This window comes from Lithobates pipiens, unplaced genomic scaffold, assembly GCF_037356315.1.
Source record: "Lithobates pipiens isolate NorthernLeopardFrog02 unplaced genomic scaffold, aLitPip1_a1.2 Scaffold_18, whole genome shotgun sequence".
Classification (NCBI taxonomy): domain Eukaryota; kingdom Metazoa; phylum Chordata; class Amphibia; order Anura; family Ranidae; genus Lithobates; species Lithobates pipiens.
Window position 1 is genome coordinate 254,368,221 of NW_027507758.1, and position 23,165 is coordinate 254,391,385.

General features: G+C 41.2%; 1 protein-coding gene across 1 annotated transcript in view; it reads left to right on the forward strand.

Annotated features, from left to right (window-relative positions):
• HBS1L (HBS1 like translational GTPase) overlaps window positions 1-23,165 on the forward strand; it is a 186,402-nt gene that overhangs the window by 159,790 nt on the left and 3,447 nt on the right. The window contains exons 14-17 of the mRNA XM_077486814.1: window positions 2,783-2,873; window positions 8,976-9,084; window positions 14,083-14,183; window positions 15,412-15,556. Of these exons, the coding sequence (XP_077342940.1) occupies window positions 2,783-2,873; window positions 8,976-9,084; window positions 14,083-14,183; window positions 15,412-15,556 (446 nt within the window). The remainder of the gene's footprint in view (window positions 1-2,782; window positions 2,874-8,975; window positions 9,085-14,082; window positions 14,184-15,411; window positions 15,557-23,165) is intronic.

Consider the following 23,165-nt stretch of genomic DNA (forward strand, 5'->3'; position numbering starts at 1 on the left):
ATGGGAAACAGGAGTGTTAAATTTGGTGTTATCACTCTCACTCTCTTACTGGTCACTGGAAGTTCAACATGACACCTCATGGCAAAGAACTCTGAGGATCTGAAAAAAGAATTGTTCCCTACATAAAGATGGCCTAAGCTATAAGAAGATTGCCCAGACCCTGAAACTTAGTTGCATACAGCGGTTTAACAGGACAGGTTCCACTTAGAACAGGCCTCGCCATGGTCGACCAAAGAAGTTGAGTCCACATGCTCAGCGTCATATCCAGAGGTTGTCTTTGGGAAATAGATGTATGAGTGCTGCCAGCATTGCTTCAGAGGTTGAAGGGGTGGGGGGTCAGCCTGTCATCTCTCAGACCATACACCGCACACTGCATCAAATTGGTCTGTATGCGAGGCGTGGAAGATGACTCCTGTGACAACCTGTGAAGCTCTGGTGAACTCCATGTCCAAGAGCGTTAAGGCAGGGCTGGAAAATAATGGTGGCCACACAAAATATTGACACTTTGGGCCCAGTTTGGACATTTTCACTTAGGGGTGTACTCACTATTGTTGCCAGCGGTTTAGACATTAATGGCTGTGTGTTGAGTTATTTTGAAGGGACAGCAAATTTACACTGTTATACAATCTGTACACTCACTACTTTACATTGTAGCAAAGTGTCATTTCTTCAGTGTTGTCACATGAAAAGATATAAAATAGAATAAAATATTTACAAAAATGTGAGGCGTGTGCTCACTTTTGTGAGATACTGTGTGTGTATGTGTATATATGGTACAAATTTCATGTCAATGACACCTTTAAAAGTCTATTTACCTAAAAAAAAAAAAAAAAAAAAATATATGGTGACATGTTCAATACTTATTTTACCCGCAGAAGCAGTTGAATTGAGATCCCGCAAATGACTACTAAGGGCACCAAAAAGATGACAGTGTAGTATTAGTTGACCTTGAATTCATTTTATGGACATTTTCCAAACAGAGTAGACATTTCTTATTGCATATTTCTGGCAGAATAGAATAAACGGGACCTGTAACTACTGATGCAAATGTAGATAAAGGTGCATGCTTCATATCATCTTCTAGCTTCACTAGCTGTACCATCACTTACAGTGAATCTGGAAAGTATTCACAGCAATTCACTTTTTCCACATTCTGTTATGTTACAGCCTTATTCCAAAGTGGATTAAATGCATTATTTTCTTCAAACTATACCCCATAATGTCAACGTGAAAGGAGTTTGATTTAAATCTTTGCAAATGTATTAAAAAAACAAAAAAATCGCATGTACATAAGTATTCACAGCCTTTGCCATGACACTCAGAATTGAGCTTAGGTGAATTCTGGTGTCATTATGGGGTATTGTTTTTAGAATTTTTGACAAAAATAATGAATTTAATCTATTTTGGAATAAGGTTGTAACATAACAATGTGGAAAAAGTGAAGCGCTGTGAATACATTTGAAATGCACTGTAAAAGAAGATTACGGGACAGGTATCCTAAGCATTTACTGGCTGCATGCTAATGAAAGCTTAAAATGCATGTCCGATAAGAATAATATCTTCTCTAAAAATTTAAAAAATGGCAGTTGCAGCTCCTATTTTGGCAATGGCACGTTTTAGGTCTTAAAAGGAAATTTCAGGATAAGAAAATAAACATTCATATCCACCCAGGTGGATGCATCTTTGAAACGATGCTTCATCTGTCCTCCGCTGCCTCTGCACAGAGAACTTGAGTGATCGAAGACCACAGATTGCTCAGTCTTTGGTCTTCAGTGAGCAGAGAGCCGATGACTGTCAGTCACTGATCTCTGCTCTGCGCCTCCAGCCCTGGGTTGTGGAGGGAGTGGGAGCTGCTGGTTCAGGCTCTCAGCAGCACGCTTGGAGGCTAAACAAGCTGCCAGTCAGGCATCTGGGTGGATCCAGATATTAAAGCCGGGATCTCTCCAGAGCCTGAACCAGCTGAGTGACATTAGCCATCAGCGGACTTTAGGCTTTAATATGGGTTGATCGGCAGGCGAAGTTGGGTCTAATGAACTTTGGCCCTATTTCTCCTTTAATAGGTTATTGTTAAAGGTCATGTCCAATGCAGTGTAAGCCTACTGTACCCAAACCTATTATAAAGACAAAGTAGCATGCCTTTTAGTGAAAGGGACCTATAGCTGAGCCCCTGACCTTTGTCAATGCATAAGCTACACTCAGAAATAACAAGGAGCTATGAGCTTAATTGAACAAAATGAATCCAACCAGTGCAATCATATATGGTCGCTTGATTTCATGCTTTGTGACATGCATGTCTTAATACCCATAGCAGTTGCTTGTCCATGTAGGAACAGGCGTTGATAGCGCATTTATTATTGTTTGCTTTTCCGCTTTCCTAGAAATTCTCTATAATGCATTTATCTTTGGGTTCATTTGCCAAATAAAGATGTTCATTATTAGTGTTTGAAATGAAACCGTTGCCACCTTGCAGCAGGCAATGACTCATTGATGTGCATTTATGACTGCATGTTGGCATGACAGGTCAAATATTTTGTGAATATGAAGCTTTTTCATTTTACCAATGTTTTTATTTTTTTCTTTAATCCCTGTCTTTTAAATGTTTAAATGCTACATTTGCTTTAACGATTTGGGTTCCAGGAAATGCGTTACTAACTTCATGTTTTTTTTTATTTGACATATAACTGAAATAAGATGACTCATGGAAATATAATAGCACCTTTAACTTGGAGGAAAGGTTATGTTTAGCATCCATTAGTGAGGTTCTGATCTTACTCATTTCCAGGAATCACATTACATGATGAAGCAGTCGATTGGGCCGCGGCGGGAGATCAAGTTAGTCTCACTTTGACCGGCGTGGATATCATCAAAATCAAGTAAGCTAATGTCTGAGTCATCCTCAGTTTCAGGAGATGGTGAAACGGGTGTAGTCTCTGCCAGCCATGTGGTTTTATTTTTGGACCGATTTGACTGTTACTCGAAATTTGTCAATTAATGAAACTTTGACTGAAACTGAACCTCCAGCGAACAGGAACACAGGGTGTTCTGCCTTTTTTAGCACAATACAATAGGTGCTCAGTCATCAGAAATTGCTGTGAGCATTTTGCAACCTTGTCAGTACTGTGCAACATTTTCACTACTACATCTTGTGTCTTGCTTGAGTGGGTTATACATTTGCATAGGTGTTCTAAGACTTAAAAAAAAAAAGCTATAAGATCTAACTATCCATTTGTTCTTCCCTCCAAGAGGAAATTGGCATGTAGATTGTAGCTCTAAGCTGGCCAAACATCAACTGTTTCATCTGATAGTGGGGATTTCAGCATTGGTAAGATAATTATATAGCATTTGTAACAGGAATCATAGCAGATACACTTTGATGAAAAAATAGATGTTGGATTAATTGGTTGCTTTAAAAAGATTAAACTGATGCTTTGTTCCACACTATGAATGGTGTCACATGACAGGAACAACCTGTAACCACATTCTCAGCCTGTGGGCACTTATAATTCATCATAGGGAATGTGCATAACAGGCAAACAATGAACCTTCTAATGGTTCACTCTTTAATTTAGGCTGGCAAGCATGGCATCATTTATTTCTGATTTTAACATAGACCAAGGAGCCTAAAAGACTACCACAAAGGTGTCATAACCATGCATTTTATCAAAAAACTTGGTTTTGGCTATATGGTTACATGGGTGTAACATGTTACTTTGGAGAAGTCCCCCAATGCCTTCCCCCTCTCCTCTCCCCCAACATTGGGCAGGGGATCCTCTCCCTATACCCACTGTCACACTTAAAAAACAGCACGGCTGTGTGAGGCTCCATGTAGACAACCGCATAATTCATTTTCGGCGCTCTGTGAATGAATGAACTACATGTCCCTTCTACCGCGGCAGATGGCCTGTAGTTCTCAGTGGACTGCGAGAGCGCTGATGACCACCCTCGTAGTTCATCAACTCGTCCTGCACTTTGGTAGCTGTCTGCCCAGATGGAAGTACTGATAGACAGCTGTACTTGAGTCTGCAGGAGCCTGCCTTTGCAACCTGGCAATGCTTTGCAGGCTGCAGTGTAAGAAAATTATAAATGAACATTTTTTAAATCTGCATTTATTTATTTTTCTCAAAAGGTGTGAACTTAGACTTTAAAGAACTAAAATGTATAGCTTATCCACAGCTATATTCTGGCACTCCTATGTTTGTAATAAATGATATAACCAGAAGACTTTTTGTGCACAGCAGTCTGCAACAACTAGTTTTTATATTGGGAAGTAGTAATGTATCACAGGACAAAAGTTGAGGAAAAGCCAACATTTATGGTCCGTTCACATATATATATATATATATATATATATATATATATATATATATATATATATAATCACACATTTTCAAAGATTCAGTGGGACACAAAATGCCCTGTCCTACTCATTTATAATGGAGCAAACATGTCTTTTACATGCAGATCTCTCTCTTGTTATTTGATTGTTCACTAGAAAATAAAAGTAAAAACAGATTTCAAGGGTTTTTTCACATTTGGGTTGCCGGGGCAGTGACTCCACCCATTATAGCTGATAAATAAATTAAAGTATATGTGAAGCATTTTCAGCAGAAGCTGACCATCATATCATTTTAATTAGAAAGCTCTAAAAGATCGCATTTCACCAAAAACATCCTAATTTCCTCCAAATTTCTCCTAAAATGTCTTTTAATGATAGTAGAGTATATGACACAGGTTTCTTTAATTCATTACGACTCTTAAATTGGACTCTCGGCAAAAAATGGCTGCAGTGATATTCAACACTACTCCAGATGGCTAGAGTTAATGGTAGTAGTGATGCCTTTTTTAAATTTGGAGCTTTCCTAATGTGGTGCTTTTGCACCCTCGCGCCCCCTTCCTTCTAGTGGTGTATGCCTGCGTGAAGGAGACTGACATTGTTATTGCACATTCACGATTTACCTCCTCTCGTCGGACTCAAGACATCAGCCAGACAACATTTCTTGCTTTCCTACTCTAAGGATTCATTGATAGCAGTTTATTCTTCTGCTTTACAGCAGCTTGCACAGTGGCATCCCCCTCCTTTTTCACTACTGCAGAGGTCCTGAGTATACATGCATGGCTAATTGCAAGTTTAGGGATAAGGTGTCACATGGGCTTACTAGCTCAGCCTCAGCCTTTAGCCCCTTTTGAGGGTGGTAGTACATAGGTTGAGGACCCTAGTACCTCTCCTTTGATGGTTGGCCCCATTCTGACTCCTGACCATTTCTATTCATTCAGTTAGCCCATCAGCCACATCAAACTCATCCTTCCCTTAGAAGAATTTTCTGCAACAATTTAATTTTGTATCTATTGATCTTGGCACCAGGTGTTTTCTATATGTTTACGTACTTATGGACCATACAGGTCCAAAATTCATATTGAGCAGAATTAAGTTCAGCCCTCCACAACAGTCCCAGTTTCTTATGTGGCCCCTAACATTTCTGACCTGTCTGCAGTCTCTTTAGAAATCTATTTCAGCCTCTGGGAAGGCAATGAGTAGGGCAGGGCCATAGGTGATTCATTTATTTTTTTCAACTAGCTGGTTGAATGAAAAAAGAAAAAAGAAATGAGCCGATTCCCCCATCTACACATTCAATGTGGATGGGGAAATCTTTCCCGCTGAACAATTGTATACTGTTGGCGGGGATGACTCCATACAATGATCAGTGTTGCTGGCTACAGCCAGCAGAACCAGTCAAGATATACTGGACAGGCTTGTACAGAGGCCAATCGAGAGAACGACTTGTCTACAACCAGCTAGACCAAACATGGATCAAAATTTGGCCTGCCGCCTGCTGAACCAACCAAACTTCCATTCATGTATTGCCGGATTAGTAAAGGTCTTGTGAAACAGGAAGTTGGGAGGTAGACACATGTCCCATTGAGGCTTTGAATAAGGCAGGCCATAAACCATCTAAACTGATTGTACTTTTTTTTTGTACATTCTCCTTTAGATATACCAAAATTATCTAAAATATAGACAACCCTAAACAATCAATTAAATCTGTATCCAGTCTGTTAGGCCCTTACACTACATGATTGATGGTAGATCTAAAGGAGATTGTTTAATGTATGGTCAGCTTTTGTACAACATGCCTACAAAACTGCTACCATGCAAAGATTTTCCTTTTGATCGTGTTGTTTTATCGCTGAACTTTAACCACTTCTTAATATATAGCTACAGTCATTATCTGCTTGTTAAAGTGATTGTGCAGCTGTTTTGCCGATCCGATCCCTTTTTTTTAAGAAAGACCATCGCTAGATCTAAAAATGGTACTTGGAGGATGATCCAGATACCATTCTTTAGATCTGGTGATGGACTTTCTTAAAAAAAAAAAAAAAAAAAAAGGGATTGGAGCAGCTAAACAGCTGCAGAATCACTTTTACACCCCCAGCTCCTGAGCACCGCTGTTTTTGGGCTCTCCCATCCCAACGGGGAGTGCAAGGCCACTGTCTACAGTCGTGCCGGTTGACCATGGAGACGTCTCTCTGGTGTATGAAACTGCAATATTTCAGTTTTTATTTACTGGCTAGAAAAGCAGATCTCTCCATAAAGATGACCTGTCACAGCCCATACTATCCCAAGGGATACTTTTTTTTATTTTTTTTTAAAGCACCCCCCCATGCTCACATTCATATGTGAACACATATGTAAATAGTGATCACACAACACATGTGCGGTATCACCATGAACGTCGGAGTAATATCAAGAATTCTAGCACCAGATAAGACCTCCTGTGTAACTTTAAGCTGGTAGCCAGCCTAGAAAGGCTTTTAAAGTGTTACCTATGGATAATTTAATGTACCGTAGTTTATAGCCATTCCATGGGCAAGCGCAATTTTAACCTATGACATGTCAGTATTTGCTCAATGCTACACCATCTTTTTATATTTCACCAATAAATGCAATATTATATAGTGTTTGTGTGCGCTAAAACTCAGTGTATTTTTCCCCAACAATTTGCATTTTAAAAATGGCTGTGCAAATATCGTGTAATGTGAAAAAAAAATTGCAAAAAACATTTTATTCTCCGCAATTGTAAGTCATTTTTTTGTGAAACAAATGCTGATGCATACAGTGCCTTGCAAAAGTAAATGTTTTACCCATTTTGTTACATTACAGCCTTTAGTTCAATGTTTTTTTAATCTGAATTATATGTGATAGATCAGAACACGATACGTTGGTGAAGTAAAATTAGGAAAAGCGTATTCATAAATTTTTTTTTAGAATTAAACTGATAATTGGCATGTGCGTATATATTCACCCCCTTTGTTATGAAGCCCATAAAAAGCTCTGGTGCAACCAATTATCATCAGAAGTCACATAATTCGTGAAATGATGTCCACTTGTGTGCAATCTAATTGTCACCGGATCTGTCCTTACATATACAAAGATTTTTGAAAGGCCCAAGAGGCTGCAACACCTAAGCAAGAGGCACCACTAACCAAATACTACCATGAAGACCAAGTAAGGGACAATGTTCTTGAGAAGTACAAGTCAGGGTTAGGTTATTTAAAATTTCCAAATCTTTGATGATCCCTAGGAGCTTCATCAAATCTATCATAACCAAATGAAAAGAACATGGCACAACCGCAAACCTGCACAGAGATGGTCGCACACCAACACTCTTGGACCGGGCAAGGAGGGCATTAGTCAGAGGCAGCACAAAGGCTTAAGGTAACCCTGGAGGAGCTGAAGAGTTCCACAAGAGAGATTGGAGTATCTGTACATAGGACGACAATAAGCCGCATGCTGCATAGAGTTAGGCTTTATGGCAGAGTGGCTAGAAGAAAGCCATTACTTTCAGCAAAAAACAAGTTGAGTTTGTGAAAAGGCATGTGGGAGACTCCCAAAATGTATGGAGGAAGGTGTTCTGGTCTGATGAGACTAAAATTGAACTTTTTGGCCATCAAAGAAAACGCTATGTCTACGCTATATTACCCAACCCAACACATCACATCACCCAAAGATCACCATCCCCACAGTGAAACATGGTGGTGGCAGCATCATTTTCAGCAGTCTGGACTGGGAAACTGGTCAGAGTTGAGGGACAGATGGATGGTGCTAAATACAGAAGTATTCTTGAGCTAAACCCGTGCCACTGTGTGTGTGATTTGAGGCTAGAATGGAGGGTCACCTTCCAGGAGGACAATGAACCCAAACACACTGCTAAAGAAACATTGAGTGGTTTAAAGGGAATTGTGTAAATGTGTTGGAATGGCCTAGTCAAAGCCCAGACCTAAAGCCAATAGAAAATCTGTGGTCAGACTTAAAGATTGCTGTTCACAAGCACAAACCATCCAACTTGAAGAGGCTGAAACAGTTTTGCAAGGAGGAGTGAGCAAAAATCCCAGTGGTAAGATGTGGCAAGCTCAGAGAGACTTATCCAAAGCAACTTGGAGCTGTGATAGCTGCAAAAGGTGGCTCTACAAAGTATTGACTTAAGGGGGGGGTGAATAGTTATGAACATTGACTTTTTCTGTTATTTTGTCTTATTTGTTTGCTTCACAGTAAAAAATAAAAAAATAAAATCTTCAGTTTGTGGGCATGTTCTGTAAATTAAATGATGCAAATCCTCAAACAATCCATGTTAATTCTAGGTTGTGAGGCAACAAAACATGAAAAATACCAAGGGGGTGAATACTTTTCCAAGGCACTGTACATGCAAGCAATGTCCGAATTGGACAGAAGTGGTTAATGTCCCATACCAGATGTAGATCTTTGTTCCTGCTTTGACATTACTTATAACTGAAATACTATAACAATACAATCCACCTAAAAGCTTCCAAAAATAGGTGAACAGAATCTCATAATGTTTTGTGTATGTGTCTAGAAAAGATACACCTTTCCATCTTCCTTTTTTCTGCAATGTATGACATCAGATATTAGTGAGTTATCTAGTTATCTGTCAATACTAAATAATTCTCTTTGTCTATAGTGTAGGATGCGTTTTTTGCAGTCAAAATCAACCTATTAAAGCCTGTACCCGTTTCCGAGCCAGAGTTCTCATCTTTAACTTTGATGTCCCTATAACCCAAGGTTTCCCTGTAAGTATGCTTTTCTCTTGCTCAATTTGCTGTTAGAACAAATGAAAGTACTAAAGTGCACATCATACTTAGTTTCCATATGAAAAAAAGATGTTGATAGGAAAATTGCTGCATTTGCTGTTCGTAGCACAAATCTGCCAACTAGTAACTTTTTTCAGATGCAGCACTGGTGACCTGAGGTTGATTACTCAAGTGTGCAGAGTTTGTATGTGTGTATGTGTCCACCAACACACCTTTAGGAGAAACACCAGACTTCTGGCCACTCTGCCATAAAGCCCAAAATTGGCTATAGCTGAATGTTTAAGTTTGAATGTAACAAACTGTGAAAATTGCAAACTTGCAATAAAAATTCACCTGATTAAAAAAAAATAGCTATGTACAGTATACGGTATATAATAAATAGCTATGACTATAAAACCCAGTAACCAGAATAATTAGTTATGAGTCATGTCTGTTGTCTGAGTAACTTGAAGGAAGGGGGGCATGTGAATTCCAGTATTGCAGAAATCAGAGGGTGCGTGTGGTTTTTTGTTTTGCAAATGGTGCTTCAGCATATGCTTGCTCTATGCTCAGACAGCACCATCCAGTGGCAAAAGTGGACACTGGAATAGCTAGGAAAGCAAGGGATGCTGTGTTTCATCTATTTTTGTAGAACGAAACTGCCTGCCCTAGTGTTTGAATTTTGAACTTTTATACATGTCAGGAAATGTTAGCGCCATGTGTAACCCAAAAACAGTGCTTTCACAAGCAGAGGGTTGTTTTTAGTGCTTCAATTGACTTCAACACAAATTTGCTCCACAGTGTATGTTAAGCGTAACTCATAAAAAAAAAACTCCTTTGGAGGCTGATGTGCCTGTTTCTATGTGCTTTCTAAAGTATTGCATACATATTGTCAGCGCTTTGTAAATTAGCAAAATACACTCAGTAGCCATTTTGTGTACCTATCCTGTACAGAGTAGGATCTACTTTTGCATTTTTAATGGCCTGACTCTATCACAATATGAAATCAACATGGTACTTACAATGGCCCTTCCAAGGTAGCATTTCCATTGCATAAAATATGCAAATGAAAGAATGCATTTGATTTGTATGGTTATCTTAAAGTGGAACTTCTCCCTAAAGGGGAAGTTCTGCTTTATGACCTCCTCCCCCTAGCACATTTGGCACATTACATGTTATTTTGAGAGCAGGTGCCTAATTATGATTGGTACCCGCTTCCACTTCCACTTGGATCGCCTAAGAAATCCATGCATAAATTTGGCTCCCCTCACTTTTCCTGCAGCCTTCTGGGACACATCACAGGTCCCAGAAGGCTGAAGGACCATTCATAAAGCACAGTGCAGCTCGCACATGTGCATGTGAAGCCACAAGGAGACTCAGCTGGCTTCCCACAGTACACCTGCTGGCACCGGAAACCTGAAGGCCAGCGAAGAATCGGCCCGGGTGAGGACAGCCCTGGGTCCCTGGACAGGCAAGTGTCCTTTTTATTAAAAGTCGGCAGCTACAGGATTTGTAGTTACCGATTTTTACATTTTTCTTTCTAGGGTGAAGATCCTCTATAAGATCTTATAAGAGTGCCTGAGGACTGGAAATGGGATAGTGAGATCAGCCCTAAAATCAGAAAAGATTTTGTGAATACAGAAGATTGGAGATTTACACATTTTAATACATATCGCCACTTCTGCACCGCAATTGACCACTTTTTTTTTTTTTTTGACTTGTCTCTGTGTGTTTTACACCATAAATTTTAAATTTGCAGGTGTGAAGTACACAAAAACTGGAATGCCAGCCTTAACAATTTTATGTCAGAATATAGCGAGGAGAAATTTGATTTTTTTTATTGCTGTCTGTCTTTCCAGGTGGGGTAGTTCAATAATAATCTGTGAGAGGATCTGGCCAAAGACAAAAAAGTTTAGACTAGACTCTAGAGCAGGGGTGCCCAACCAGTGGCCTGGGGGCCACATGTGGCCCACGGAGCCCTCTAATGTGGCCCTCGACCCCCTGCTCTAAGATGGCAGGTTGGCAAGCCCAGATCACGGGTTTCTGACCCTCCATCCCAGAGCAGAAGTTTTGTGAATGAAGCCGCTGGTAGTGCAAGCAAGTGGCTGTGGAGCAGAGCCACATATGCTTTCAATGCTAACAATGCTTTCTGTATAGTGCCCGCTCCTGTCACATGTAGAGTGGTACCAAATGCACTCCGCCTAGGACAACAGCCAGCGATACCAGAATGGAAGACAGTTATTAAAGATAAGTTTACTACTAAATTCACAGTATATATGGATATATCTGTTTTGCAGTGGTTACTGGGCTGCTTTCAAACTGATCCACAGGTGCAGTGCAGCTGCAATTTACCTGCATTGAGCCATAGACTTCTGTTATTACCTGTGGGATTGTTGCGCCTTCAGAAAGTGCGCCAAACCTGCAGGATATAATAGAAGTTTACGGCAAAGTGCAGCTAACCTGCAGAAAATCCACAGGTTCACTGCGCTGCACCCGTGGTTTGGGCAAATCGCAGCGCATTAGTGTGAAAGTAGCCTTAGGCCCCTTTCACATGATTGGTCTGACCCAATCAGACTTACTATTCACCTCTATGGAGCAGCAGATGTAAATGGACTTGTGTCGGTTTACACTCACCTACCTAAAAAAAAATGGGATCGGCCCCTTCCATCTGGGCGAATCGGATTGAATTAGAGGGCCCATAGAGTAGAGTGGGCTATGTCCGTGGACACGGACCTCTCATCCTCCCACTCCACTCATTGTGGCCCACGACCAGTTACCAATTCGCTTAAGTGGCCCTTGCTCTTCAAAAGGTTGGGCACCCCTGCTCTAGAGCATTACTGTAGAGCAAGCTTCCAACACACAGGGAAAGTATGATGTAATTACCAGGTTTTATTCATCCAGGTGTTATTAAACCTCTATCATTGGGTCTACAAATACACTGATCAGCCATAATATTATGGCCACTGACAGGTATAGTAAATAACATTGATTTTCTCATTACAAAGTCATCTGAAAGTTGGTGGGATTTATTAGGCAGCAAGTAAACATGTTGTCCCTGAAGTTGATGCGTTGAAAGCAGAAACCATGATCTAGCGTGAGGAATTGAGTGATTCTGACAAGAGCCAAATTGTAATGGATAGACAACTGGGCTAGAGCAACTACAGAACTGTGGCTCTTCTGGGATGGTCCTGGTCTGCAGTGGTCCTCACCTACTAAAAGTGGTCCAAAGAAGGAAAACCGGCGACAGTGTCTTGCGCGGCCAAGGCTGTCCAGCGGCCAAGGCTGGACTGTGTAGCCAGATCCATTGGAAGAGCTACTGTAGCTCAAATTGCTGAAAAAGTTTAATGCAGCTTCCAATATAAGGGTGACAGAAAACACAGTGCATCTCAGTTTGTTGTATATAGGGCTGCATAGTCGCAAACCAATCAAGGTGCCCATGCTGACCCATTTCTACAGCCAAAAGAGCCTACAATGGGCACGTGACCATGAGTACTGGACCATGGAGCAATGGAAAAAGGTGGCCTAGTCTGATGACATGTTGATATGGGCATCACCTACCTGGGGAAGACATGGCACCAGGATGCACTATGGGAAAAAAGCAAGTCAGCTTGGCTTAAGGGATCTGTTACTGATGGCTTTGTGCCAGATACCACAACATACCTTCAGAGGTCTGGTTTGTTATATATAAAAAACACAGAAGGAAAAAGTGCACATACAAAGGCTATCGATTTCAATACAAAATTGTATTTATTGGACGTACATGTAAAAAGCAAGTGCTCACACAGTACAAGCAGACACTGCATAACAGGCTGGACCAAACGGGAAGGAGGACAAGTACATTGAGAGATGCAAGTTTTTTTTGTAATCCCGGGCAAACATAGTATGCTGATTATTTTTGATTGCAACTCTGTTGTCATATATGTCAGTCTGTTTTCATTTCCAACAATCCACATGTACACACTACTGGGAAGTCCATGCACATGCAGATGGTTTGTTATAAATCTCTCATTAGCACCATCTCCCCGTCAAGGTCAATCAGCTGCTGAGTTTTTTTTTTATCTGACATCAGTGCCTAGCAGGCTGGAGCCACAAGGGAGTTAAAGGTGGTGGATATGAGAAATATATCAAGGGGATCACCAATCAGCTGGATATGACATGGAATCTTGATAAATCTGATTTGCAACTCTATATTCATACATGCCAATCTGCTGTCCTTCATGTCCAACAAATCCATGTGTGCATACTACTGGGAACTCCATACACTTGCAGATGGTTGGTTATAGATCTCTCATTAGCACCATCTCTCTGTGAAGGTCAATCAGCTGCTGAGTTTTATCTGACATCAGTGTTCAGCAGGCTGGACCAAAAGGCAATTATTAAAAGAATTATATTTATGGGATTACCAATCAGCCTGGTAAGACAGATCTTTATACTATGAGAGGACACTAACCCATGTAGGTACACTTTAGAGATGATAACATCACTATTGTTCATTGTGATATACGCTCATCATCCCAATCACCAAGGCTATAGCCCTTCCAATACCACCATTGGTATGTGCCACTGCAGCCCCTTGTAGTCTGTTTGTCAGTGGTTCACATTGACATTGGTTAGAGTGGGTTGGACCAGGCGATTAAGCAGGCAGACTTACTTTCATTACAGACATTTAGCCATTCAATCTACAGATTACTTCACACAGATAACTGATACAACCAGACCTTTCACTATCAGAAGGGGAGCACATTCACTGGAGTGGGAGATTGAGGGGTGGCAGCGATTATGGGGGCCAGTATTTGGGGAGATCAGAGTGGGATCGGGGGCAAGGGTGAAGGGGTATGTGTGGGGAAGGGGTTTCCCATCTTTGCTTTTTATACAATTTTGTATTGAAATCGATTGCCTTTGTATGTGTTTTTTCCTTTATTCCTAATATAGAACAGATGTTTTTTTTTTCTCCTTCCTTTTATTGTGTTATTCTTTGTTTATATTTCTTAATTCTAGGTAATCATCCACTACCAAACTGTAAGTGAGCCTGCCACTATCAGGAAGCTGGTCAGTGTCCTACACAAGAGCACAGGGGAGGTTGTAAAGAAAAAGCCAAAGTGAGAACGGTTTTGTTTTCATATTTTTAGTAGTGATCTATGACGCAATTAACATTGCATATAAATATTGTAATTCACTGTCTGAAATGACCAGGGCACCACATCAATACATTTTAGCTTTCTATCGAAGTATAAAATAAGGACATAAGCAGGCTTTATTCAGGTCATATTAAAGGATGTTAAGATAACTTCCAATATTTTTCTAATGCATCTTAAGCATAGATAGATAAGAGTGTGTTTTTTATTTTTTAAACAAGTGACTGTAATATTCAGCTGATTGCCAAAAGATTTAAGAACAGTCACATGGACGAAAATGAATGTCCTCATTTTCAAGTTTCATGTACTGAACCTTATTGTCTACAGTGGATTGTTATTATAATTGCCAGTAGATAAGCAGCAAGATAGTAAGAGACACTGTTCAGCATTTATGTCTTCTCCACAAGGCAAAAATGCCAACTGAGACCATAACAGAATTAGGAACTTTCATATTATACAGGTTATTTTATAAACGGGTCCAGAGGTGTAGTAAATGCATTGGACCCTTGTGCTGATTCATAGGTGTAGAGCTGTTATGCTCTTCTTAAACTCTCTATTGTCTATAGACATTGGTGTACTTTGCCTCTACGTTTCCTGTTGGCCATAAGTGCTCAGAAACTAGGAGGAAACCCGCCAAGGCATATATAGCTGTTGTAACAAATGGATATGTCTCTTCTGTCACTCCTGTTTTGCCACTTATGACATGGAGTAGTTAACCTGGCTAATGATGTGGCATGATTGTAACACAGGTGAAGTGTTGCATATTGGGGAAAGTGAACCTACCCTGTCTGCATGCAGTCATATCTTCTAATCATTGTTAGTGATGAATTGATGCTGCTTGTTTGAAGCAATGCCTTTTCATCACTTTTATGTAGCTGGGAGCAGAAACCGTCCCCTGCTGAGAGGAAATGACTTCTTCTTTTATGCCACTTGTTAGAAGGCGAATACATTAAAGCATAGGGGCTCAGACAACACATATAGTTATGTTGCAGGACAGGCTTGGAAATCGTGCAGCTGGCTAGTCAGTGCTACCTTTCTGCATCCCAGAAAATTGTACACTGCATGAAAATGTTTTTTTTTTTTTTTTTTTTTTTTTTATTTGTTTAAAAGAATCAATGGGCAATATAGTACATTTTACAATTTAGGTTACTCTTCTGACAGTACTAAATTATGCTTTTTTTCCCCCCCCCAGATGTCTAACAAAAGGAATGAATGCTGTAATAGAGCTACAAACACAGAGACCTGTTGCTTTAGAATTATACAAAGACTTTAAAGAACTTGGGAGGTTCATGTTACGTTACAGTGGGTCATCCATAGCTGCTGGAGTTGTCACTGAGGTAACCCCTTTGGGTTTTTTTTTTTTTTTTAAGTTGCTGGCTTTTATTCTTTACCGTCAATCTAAATCCAAACATTTAAATCTCGTATAAAATGTAATATGTTAATGCAATTTCAATAGGTTTAAAGGGGTTGCAAAGTCTCAGAGCCCCCCTCCTTTGTTACCTGAACCCATCCATTCCAGCGAAATGCAGGAGCCCGTGGCCTCAGCCACTGTCTGTCCTCATTGGATAGATTGATAGCAGCAGGAGCCATTCGCTCACGCTGCTGTCAATCAAATCCAGTGACATGATAATGGGAGCAGGGCCAAGTCCTGCTGTGTTGGTGTCAATTGATGCAGCGGGACTCAGGAGCGAGCCTGCACGGGTGCCCCCATGAAAAGCAGCTCTCCGTGGGGGCACCCGGTGAAGGGGAGGAGCCTGGAGCGCCATCACCCCAGAAGAGGAGGATCCTTGTTCAGGCACTACTTGTTTAGGGTGACAACTTCTGTGTTATCACCTTGTCAATTCATCCCTAGTGAAGACTACAAGTGGCCATGTGAACACACATTGTGCAGGCATGGTTCGTTGTTGTCACTGTTGGTGACAGAATGGAGTAAGTGCATGTCAAAAGCAAGTGGCTAAAAGGCACTAAAGGAGAATAGCAGCACTGAGAAACAAAAATGATCAATGAACATTTTATGAGAAAACATGACTGTTTGATACATTGATTTACTGAAACTGGAGAGTGAAAAATCTGGTGCAGCTCTGCATAGAAACCAATTGGCTTGTTTGTTTATTACATTTATTGCTTAATTGAACAAGCTGATGTTAGAAACTGATTGGCTACCATACCAGATTTTGTACTCTCTAGTTTTAGTAACTCAACACCATAGTGTTTGAGCAAATAAAATTTAATTCTGTTAAAGTTAAGTCTTTGATTTGTTATCTAAAGATCTCTTGATCAGAGACATGGATGCACTGGCTGCTTGTGCCTTATTTCTACTGTATCGTTTATAAATGGCACTCCAGAAATAATCCTCCACCTTTCCATTTTTTTTTTATAATTTTTTTTGTACATTACAGCAGTAGGGGGTGCTTAACAATGATAATATGTTGTGTATTACTGCTGTACCATTTTTTTATTATAGTTTATATAAAATTTAAAAAATGTGTCCCAACAACTTTATATACAGATCCAAAAGCATTCTAGTCCACGAAAGCCATAGTATATATCTACTTCCATAATTTATTCTTGAATTCTTAGTGGTTATAAAGCCTTAGTGCGAATTGGATGCGGATTTCCCCACATCCAATTTGCATAGTAGGAGATTGTGACTCTCTCTATGGAGCCGATTCACATATCTCAACAGCGGCTCGGGTGCAAATTGTACCGGAGCCCTGTGCGTCTTTTGGTCTGTTTCAGGTCCGAATTCAGCCAAACATTCAGGCTAAAATTGGACCTGAAACAGTGAACAAGGATGCGCTGGACTCCTGCTGTGAGCTGCTGCATGCTGATATGTGAACCCAGCCTTAGGGTTTTTGCCTTAATGCATTCTATATATTGGGGTAAAGAAACCTTCTGTACTGCAGGATCCCTACTTACCCAAGCCTGATTCCGATCCAGCGATGTGCACATGTGCAGCAGCTCTTGCCACTCTCTTCCTCCTCACTGAGCAGATCGATAGTTAATCATATGCTGTAACAAGGGAGCAGGGGGGTTGACCCAACTGGTCTGAGTCAAATAGACAGACAGGGCGACTCGGAAGCAAACACACACAAGCGGCTTGCTGGGGGCACTCCCCAAAGAAAAGGAGCCAGGAGCACTGGCGAGGGAGCCCCAGAAGAAGAGGATCTGGGCTGTCTGCAAAACCATTGCACAGAAGCAGGTAAGTATTGCATGCTTATTATTTTATTAAAGAAAAAAAAAGGTTTAATGTCACTTTAAAGCCAAAGTCCAGCTTTTCTAAATAGTTTATTTGCACTAAGCTGGCCCAAACAAACTTTTTCCATTACTAAGTTAGTCGGAAGCTGTGAGTGCAGTATAATACTGTAGTAACATTAGCTACGTACAGTGAGAGGGAAAAAGTATTTGATCCCCTGCTGACAAAGAAATAATCTAGAATAATGGTCTGAAATTGGTGGGTTATTTTTTATTTTTTTTTTTACTTTTTTTTTTTTATTGAAAAGGTAAAAGACCGTGACAATAATCAATGTCCTCAGAGTACATTTACAGTGCTGAAATAGTTTGCGTAATTACAGTTATACAGTATTCCCCTATAAACCAATCCTGATATACATGTTTAAAGTGGTTGTATACCCCTGTAGGTGATTTTTTTACCTACAGGTACGCCTATAATAAGGCTTACCTGTAGGTAAAATGAATATCACCTAAACCTTTAGGAGATATTCACCCTGCTCTGAAGGTTCGGCGGATGCTGCCGGAAAATCAGAGCTCCTTCCCGGAAAGAGGGCTCCTGTGAACATGTGTGGAAGTGACGTCATCGCCACTCGGCCAATCACATCTCCGAAGCCGCACACCCAGAAGAAACACAGAGGAAAAATGTCAGCTCCCTCAGCGGTGACTGAGGAGGCAGTACAGGTGCTTTGTTCTAAGGTGAGTATTTCCTAATGAGCTAGTATGCGGTGCATACTAGCTCATTATGCCTTTGCCTTACAAGTTGTTTTTTTTTTCTTTTTTTCCAGGGCATACAACCACTTTAATAACAGAGAAACACAAAATTATTGATTACTACTCCTTAATACCCCCAGTGATATTTTCATGCCTTGGTTGCAGTGAGATCAGAAGAACACCATGTATCCCAAACCTTATTATACTTAGCTGGGCAACCTCTGTGTTCAAAAATAAATTTTTCATAAGGCAATACCTGATTTACTAACAGATGCCATGTACGTATAGATTGAGGGGTGGGCTGAATCCACTTAAGCGCCACTGCTTTACAAGCTATAAATAGTGTTTCCATTAACATGGTCCTAGTACAGTGATGGCGAACCTTGGCACCCCAGATGTTTTGGAACTACATTTCCCATGATGCTCATGCACTCTGCAGTGTAGTGGAGCATCATGGGAAATGTAGTTCCAAAACATCTGGGGTGCCAAGGTTCGCCATCACTGTCCTAACATGTCTCGGCCACAGCTGTTCGTCCAGAACCCCTAGCAAACATACCAGTGGGGAACATGGAACAGGAATTGACAAAACCTGTAGTCAATATCTCCATCACCTGCTGCCAGTACCTTGCTATGACTGGGCAAAGCCACATAACATTTGCAAAGTCCGCACCTATTGCAGGTAGAGGTAGGTATAAGGCAGGGCTCGACAAAACCCGGGCACCAGGTCGCATTTGCGACTAGAAATAGCGGCCTGGCGCATCACAGCTGGGGGTATCCTGTCACCGCGGACCCCCCCCCCCCCCCCCGGCGTGATCGCGTCGGGCCGCGCCGCCGGCGGCCGGTAATTGAGCCCCTGGCTTTGAGGCCTTCTACGATCCTATGGTTCCTTCTGGAATCTGGCGCCCTCTTGTGGTGGCCGTTGGAATTACAACCATCAATGCTAATAGGCTGGCAGGCAGGGGAAGCTCCCTCTCCTTCCCTTTACTCAGAACCCCCTAAACATTATATATATATATATATTTTATTCTAACACCCTAGAGAATAAAATGGTGGTCATTGCAATACTGTCTGTCACACTGTATTTGCACAGCGGACTTACAAGCGCACTTTTTTGGGGGAAAATGTATTTAATAACAAAAAAAAATAAGACAACAGTAAAGTTAGCACAATTTTTTTTTTATATTGTGAAAGATAATGTTACATTGAGTAAATCGATACCCAACATGACATACTTCAAAATTGCGCCCGCTCATGGAATGGCGACAAACTTTTACCCTTAAAAATCTCCATAGGCGACGTTTAAAAAATTCTACAGGTTGCACGTTTTAAGTTACTGAGGAGGTCTGGGGCTAGAATTATTGCTCTCACTCTACCGATCGCAGCAATACCTCACATGTGTGGTTTGAACACCGCTTTCATATATGCGTTCGCTTCTGCACGCAAGTTTGGCTGGACAGGGCGCGTTTAAAATATTTTTTTTTCTTATTTTAACTTTTATTTTTTTCAATGTTCTTTATAAAAAAAATTAAAAAAAATAAAAAAAGTGTGTCACTTTTATTCCTATTACAGGGAATGTAAAAATCCCTTGTAATAGAAAAAAGCATGACAGGTCCTCTTATATATGAGATCTGGGGTCAGAGAGACCTTACATCTCATATTTACACTAAAATGCAATTTAAAAAAAAATTGTCATTTGAAAAAAATAAAATGTCCCTCTAAGAGCTATGGGCAATGACTTGGAGACAGATGAGGGGCTGGGGGCTATCTTCCCCTCACTCGTCTCAATGTCAGGCCAGGGACAGGTCCAGATCGCCGTCACGGACCTGGCTCCTAACTTTTTTAGCTGGCTCCTAGATTCCAAGCAAATTTGTCAACCCCTGGTATAAGGTATGCATTGAGTGCAATCAAACTGGGGTCCGATATGACTGATGTAACATATAAAGGTGTATCAATTTATTATTAACAGTCAGAGATATAGATAAATGGTATGAGCATGCTTCCTCCCAGTCCTCGTCGGATAAATCAGGGATAAGTTGTTGCCATTTAGTGCAGAACACCAGCGGGGCCCCGCCAGTCATGGCAGATAACAAATGGAGATATAGAGTTGATATAAGTCCCTTAGGGCCCTGCAACCTCATCACCCCTATCAGTGGGTAATCAGAAAAGTCAATGTTATGAGTGCCATATTAAGTTTGGAGCATATGTCTAAGCTGGAGATACCCGTAAAAGGCTCCCAACGTTCCCCAAAAACATAGTCTTTAGATTGCTATAAACAAAGGAACATTGGGTTATGCCAGAGCGGGAGAGCCACACTAGTGCCCTTAAAATCTGTGATTCTCTTGGCCTCCCTCCACACCATATGGACCAATGTTAAGATTGCTATATGTTTCTCCAGTGCCAACAGCAGGTGCTTGATTTTAAGTACATAGGCAAGATATGACTCAACCACTGCCTGCGTAGCCAGTATCAACCAGTCAGTCAAGTGGCGTAGCTGCCCTGCAAAATAGTAATAGAGATTTGGCAATGCCATTGCAGCATCAACCTTGGGATGCTGTAGGATAGAAAATTTGAGTTTCTGCCGATTATTAGCCAAAATAAAGGACATAAGTAATGTGTCCAGAGTTTTGAAAAGTGTTTTAGGCACTGAGATAGGTTTATGAGATGTCACATACAAACACTTTGGCAAAAAAATCATCTTTACTAGATTCTGCCAGCCATTGTGTCATTGTCATGCTGGAATAACCATCCACGACCCATTTTCAATACCTTGGCTGAGGGAAGGAGGTTCTCATCCAAGAATTGACAGTACATGGCCCCGTCCATCATCCATTTGATTCAGTGAAGTTGTCCTGTCCCCTTAGCAGAAAAATACCCCCAAAGAATGTTTCCACCCCCCATGTTTGATGGTGGGGATGGTGTTCTTGGGGTCATAGGCAGCATTCCTTCTCCTCCAAACACGGCGAGTTGAGTTGATGCCAAAGAGCTCAATTTTAGTCTCATCTGACCACAACACTTTCATCCAGTTCTCCTCTGAATCATTCAGATGTTCATTAGCAAACTTCAGATAGGCCTATACATGTGCTTTCTTGAGAAGGGGGACCTTATGGGTGCTGCAGGATTTCAGTCCTTCACAGAGTAGTGTGTTGCCAATTGTTTTCTTGGTGACTATGGTCCCAGCTGCCTTGAGATCATTGACCAGATTCTCCCATGCAGTTCTGGGCTGATTCTCATGATCATTGAAACTCCACGTGGTGAGACCTTGCATGAAGCCCCAGACCGAGGGAGAGTGACAGTTATTTTGTGTTTCTTCCATTTGCGAATTATTGCAACAAACTGTTGTCATCCTCTCACCAAGCTGCTTGCCGAATGCCTTGTAGCCTGTTCCAGCTTTGTTTCCCTGACATCCTTGGACAGCTCTTTGGTTTTGGCCATGGTGAAGAGATTCTGATTGCTTCTGTGGACAGGTGTCTTTATTACAGGTAACGAGCTTAGATTAGGAGCACTTCCGGAACGCCGCACGCCGATATATGTCCTAACTTTGAAGAGGGATATATTTGTTATGACAGCAGCTAACTGCCATAACCCTGATATCTTCCTCTTTGGCGGGCGGCCCGGTTTCCGATAATAGTGGTCTCCGCTGTGGAGCCATCGGCGGAGGTGATTGGATCCTCCTTCCTGCTAGGCATGAAGATGAGTGAGGGGAAGATACCCCCCACCCATCTTCATACCATTGCATTTTAGTGTAAATACAAGATCTGAGTTTTTTTTGACGCCAGATCTCATATTTAATATTTTTTCTATTACAAGGGATGTGCTTGGGGGTTCCAAGTAATTTTTTTAGCAAAAAATAAAATAAAACATTTTTAACTTGTAAACAACAAATCTCAGAAAAAGGCTCGGTCTTTAACCACTTCCCGACCAGCGCACGATGATGTACGTCGACAGAATGGCACGGGCAGGCATATTGGCGTACATGTACGTCCAATATTCGTTGCCGCCGTGCCATCGGGAGCGCGCCGCCGGCGGCGCGCTCCCGCGCTGGTCGGGACCCCCGTGAGTCCGGTCGCGGGACCCGCGGACTCGATCGCCGCGGGCATCCCCGCGATCGTCTCACGGAGCGGCCGAATGGAGGAAATGCTGTATAAACAACATTTTCCCATTCTGCCTAGCAACTAGTGACGCTGATCTCTGCTCCATGTGATTGGAGCAGAGATCAGTGTACACTAAATGAAAGCCCAACCCCCCCACAGTTAGTAACACACCCCTAGGAACACTTAACCCCTACACTGCCACCCACAGGTTAACCCTTTCACTGCCAGTGTCATTTACACAGGAATCACTGCATTTATATAGCAGTGATTACTGTATAAATGACAATGGTCCCAAAAATGTGTCAAAAATGTCCGATGGGTCCCCGACAATGTCGCAGTCACAATAAAAATCGCAGATCGCCGCCATTACTAGTAAAAAAAAAAATAATAAAAAATTATTAATAAAAATGCTATAAAACTATCCCTATTTTGTAAACGCTATAACTTTTGCGCAAACCAATCAATAATCGCTTATTGCGATTTTTTTTACCAAAAATATGTAGAAGAATATGTATCGGCCTAAATTGAGGGAAAAAAATGTTTTTTTATATATTTTTGGGGGATATTTATTATAACAAAAAGTAAAAAATAATGCGTTTTTTTCACAATTGTCGCTCTATTTTTGTTTATAGCGCAAAAAATAAAAACCGCAGGGGTGATCAAATACCACCAAAAGAAAGCTCTATTTGTGGGAAAAAAGGACGTCAATTTTGTTTGGGAGCCACGTCGCACGACCGCGCAATTGTCAGTTAAAGCGACGCAGTGCCGAATCGCAAAAAGTGGTCTGGTCTTTGACCAGCAAATTGGTCCGGTCTGAAAGTGGTTAAGAGGTTAAGGGGGTGCTCCTAATCTCAGCTCAGTACCTGTATAGAAGACACCTGGGAGCCAGAAATCTTGTTGATTGATAAAG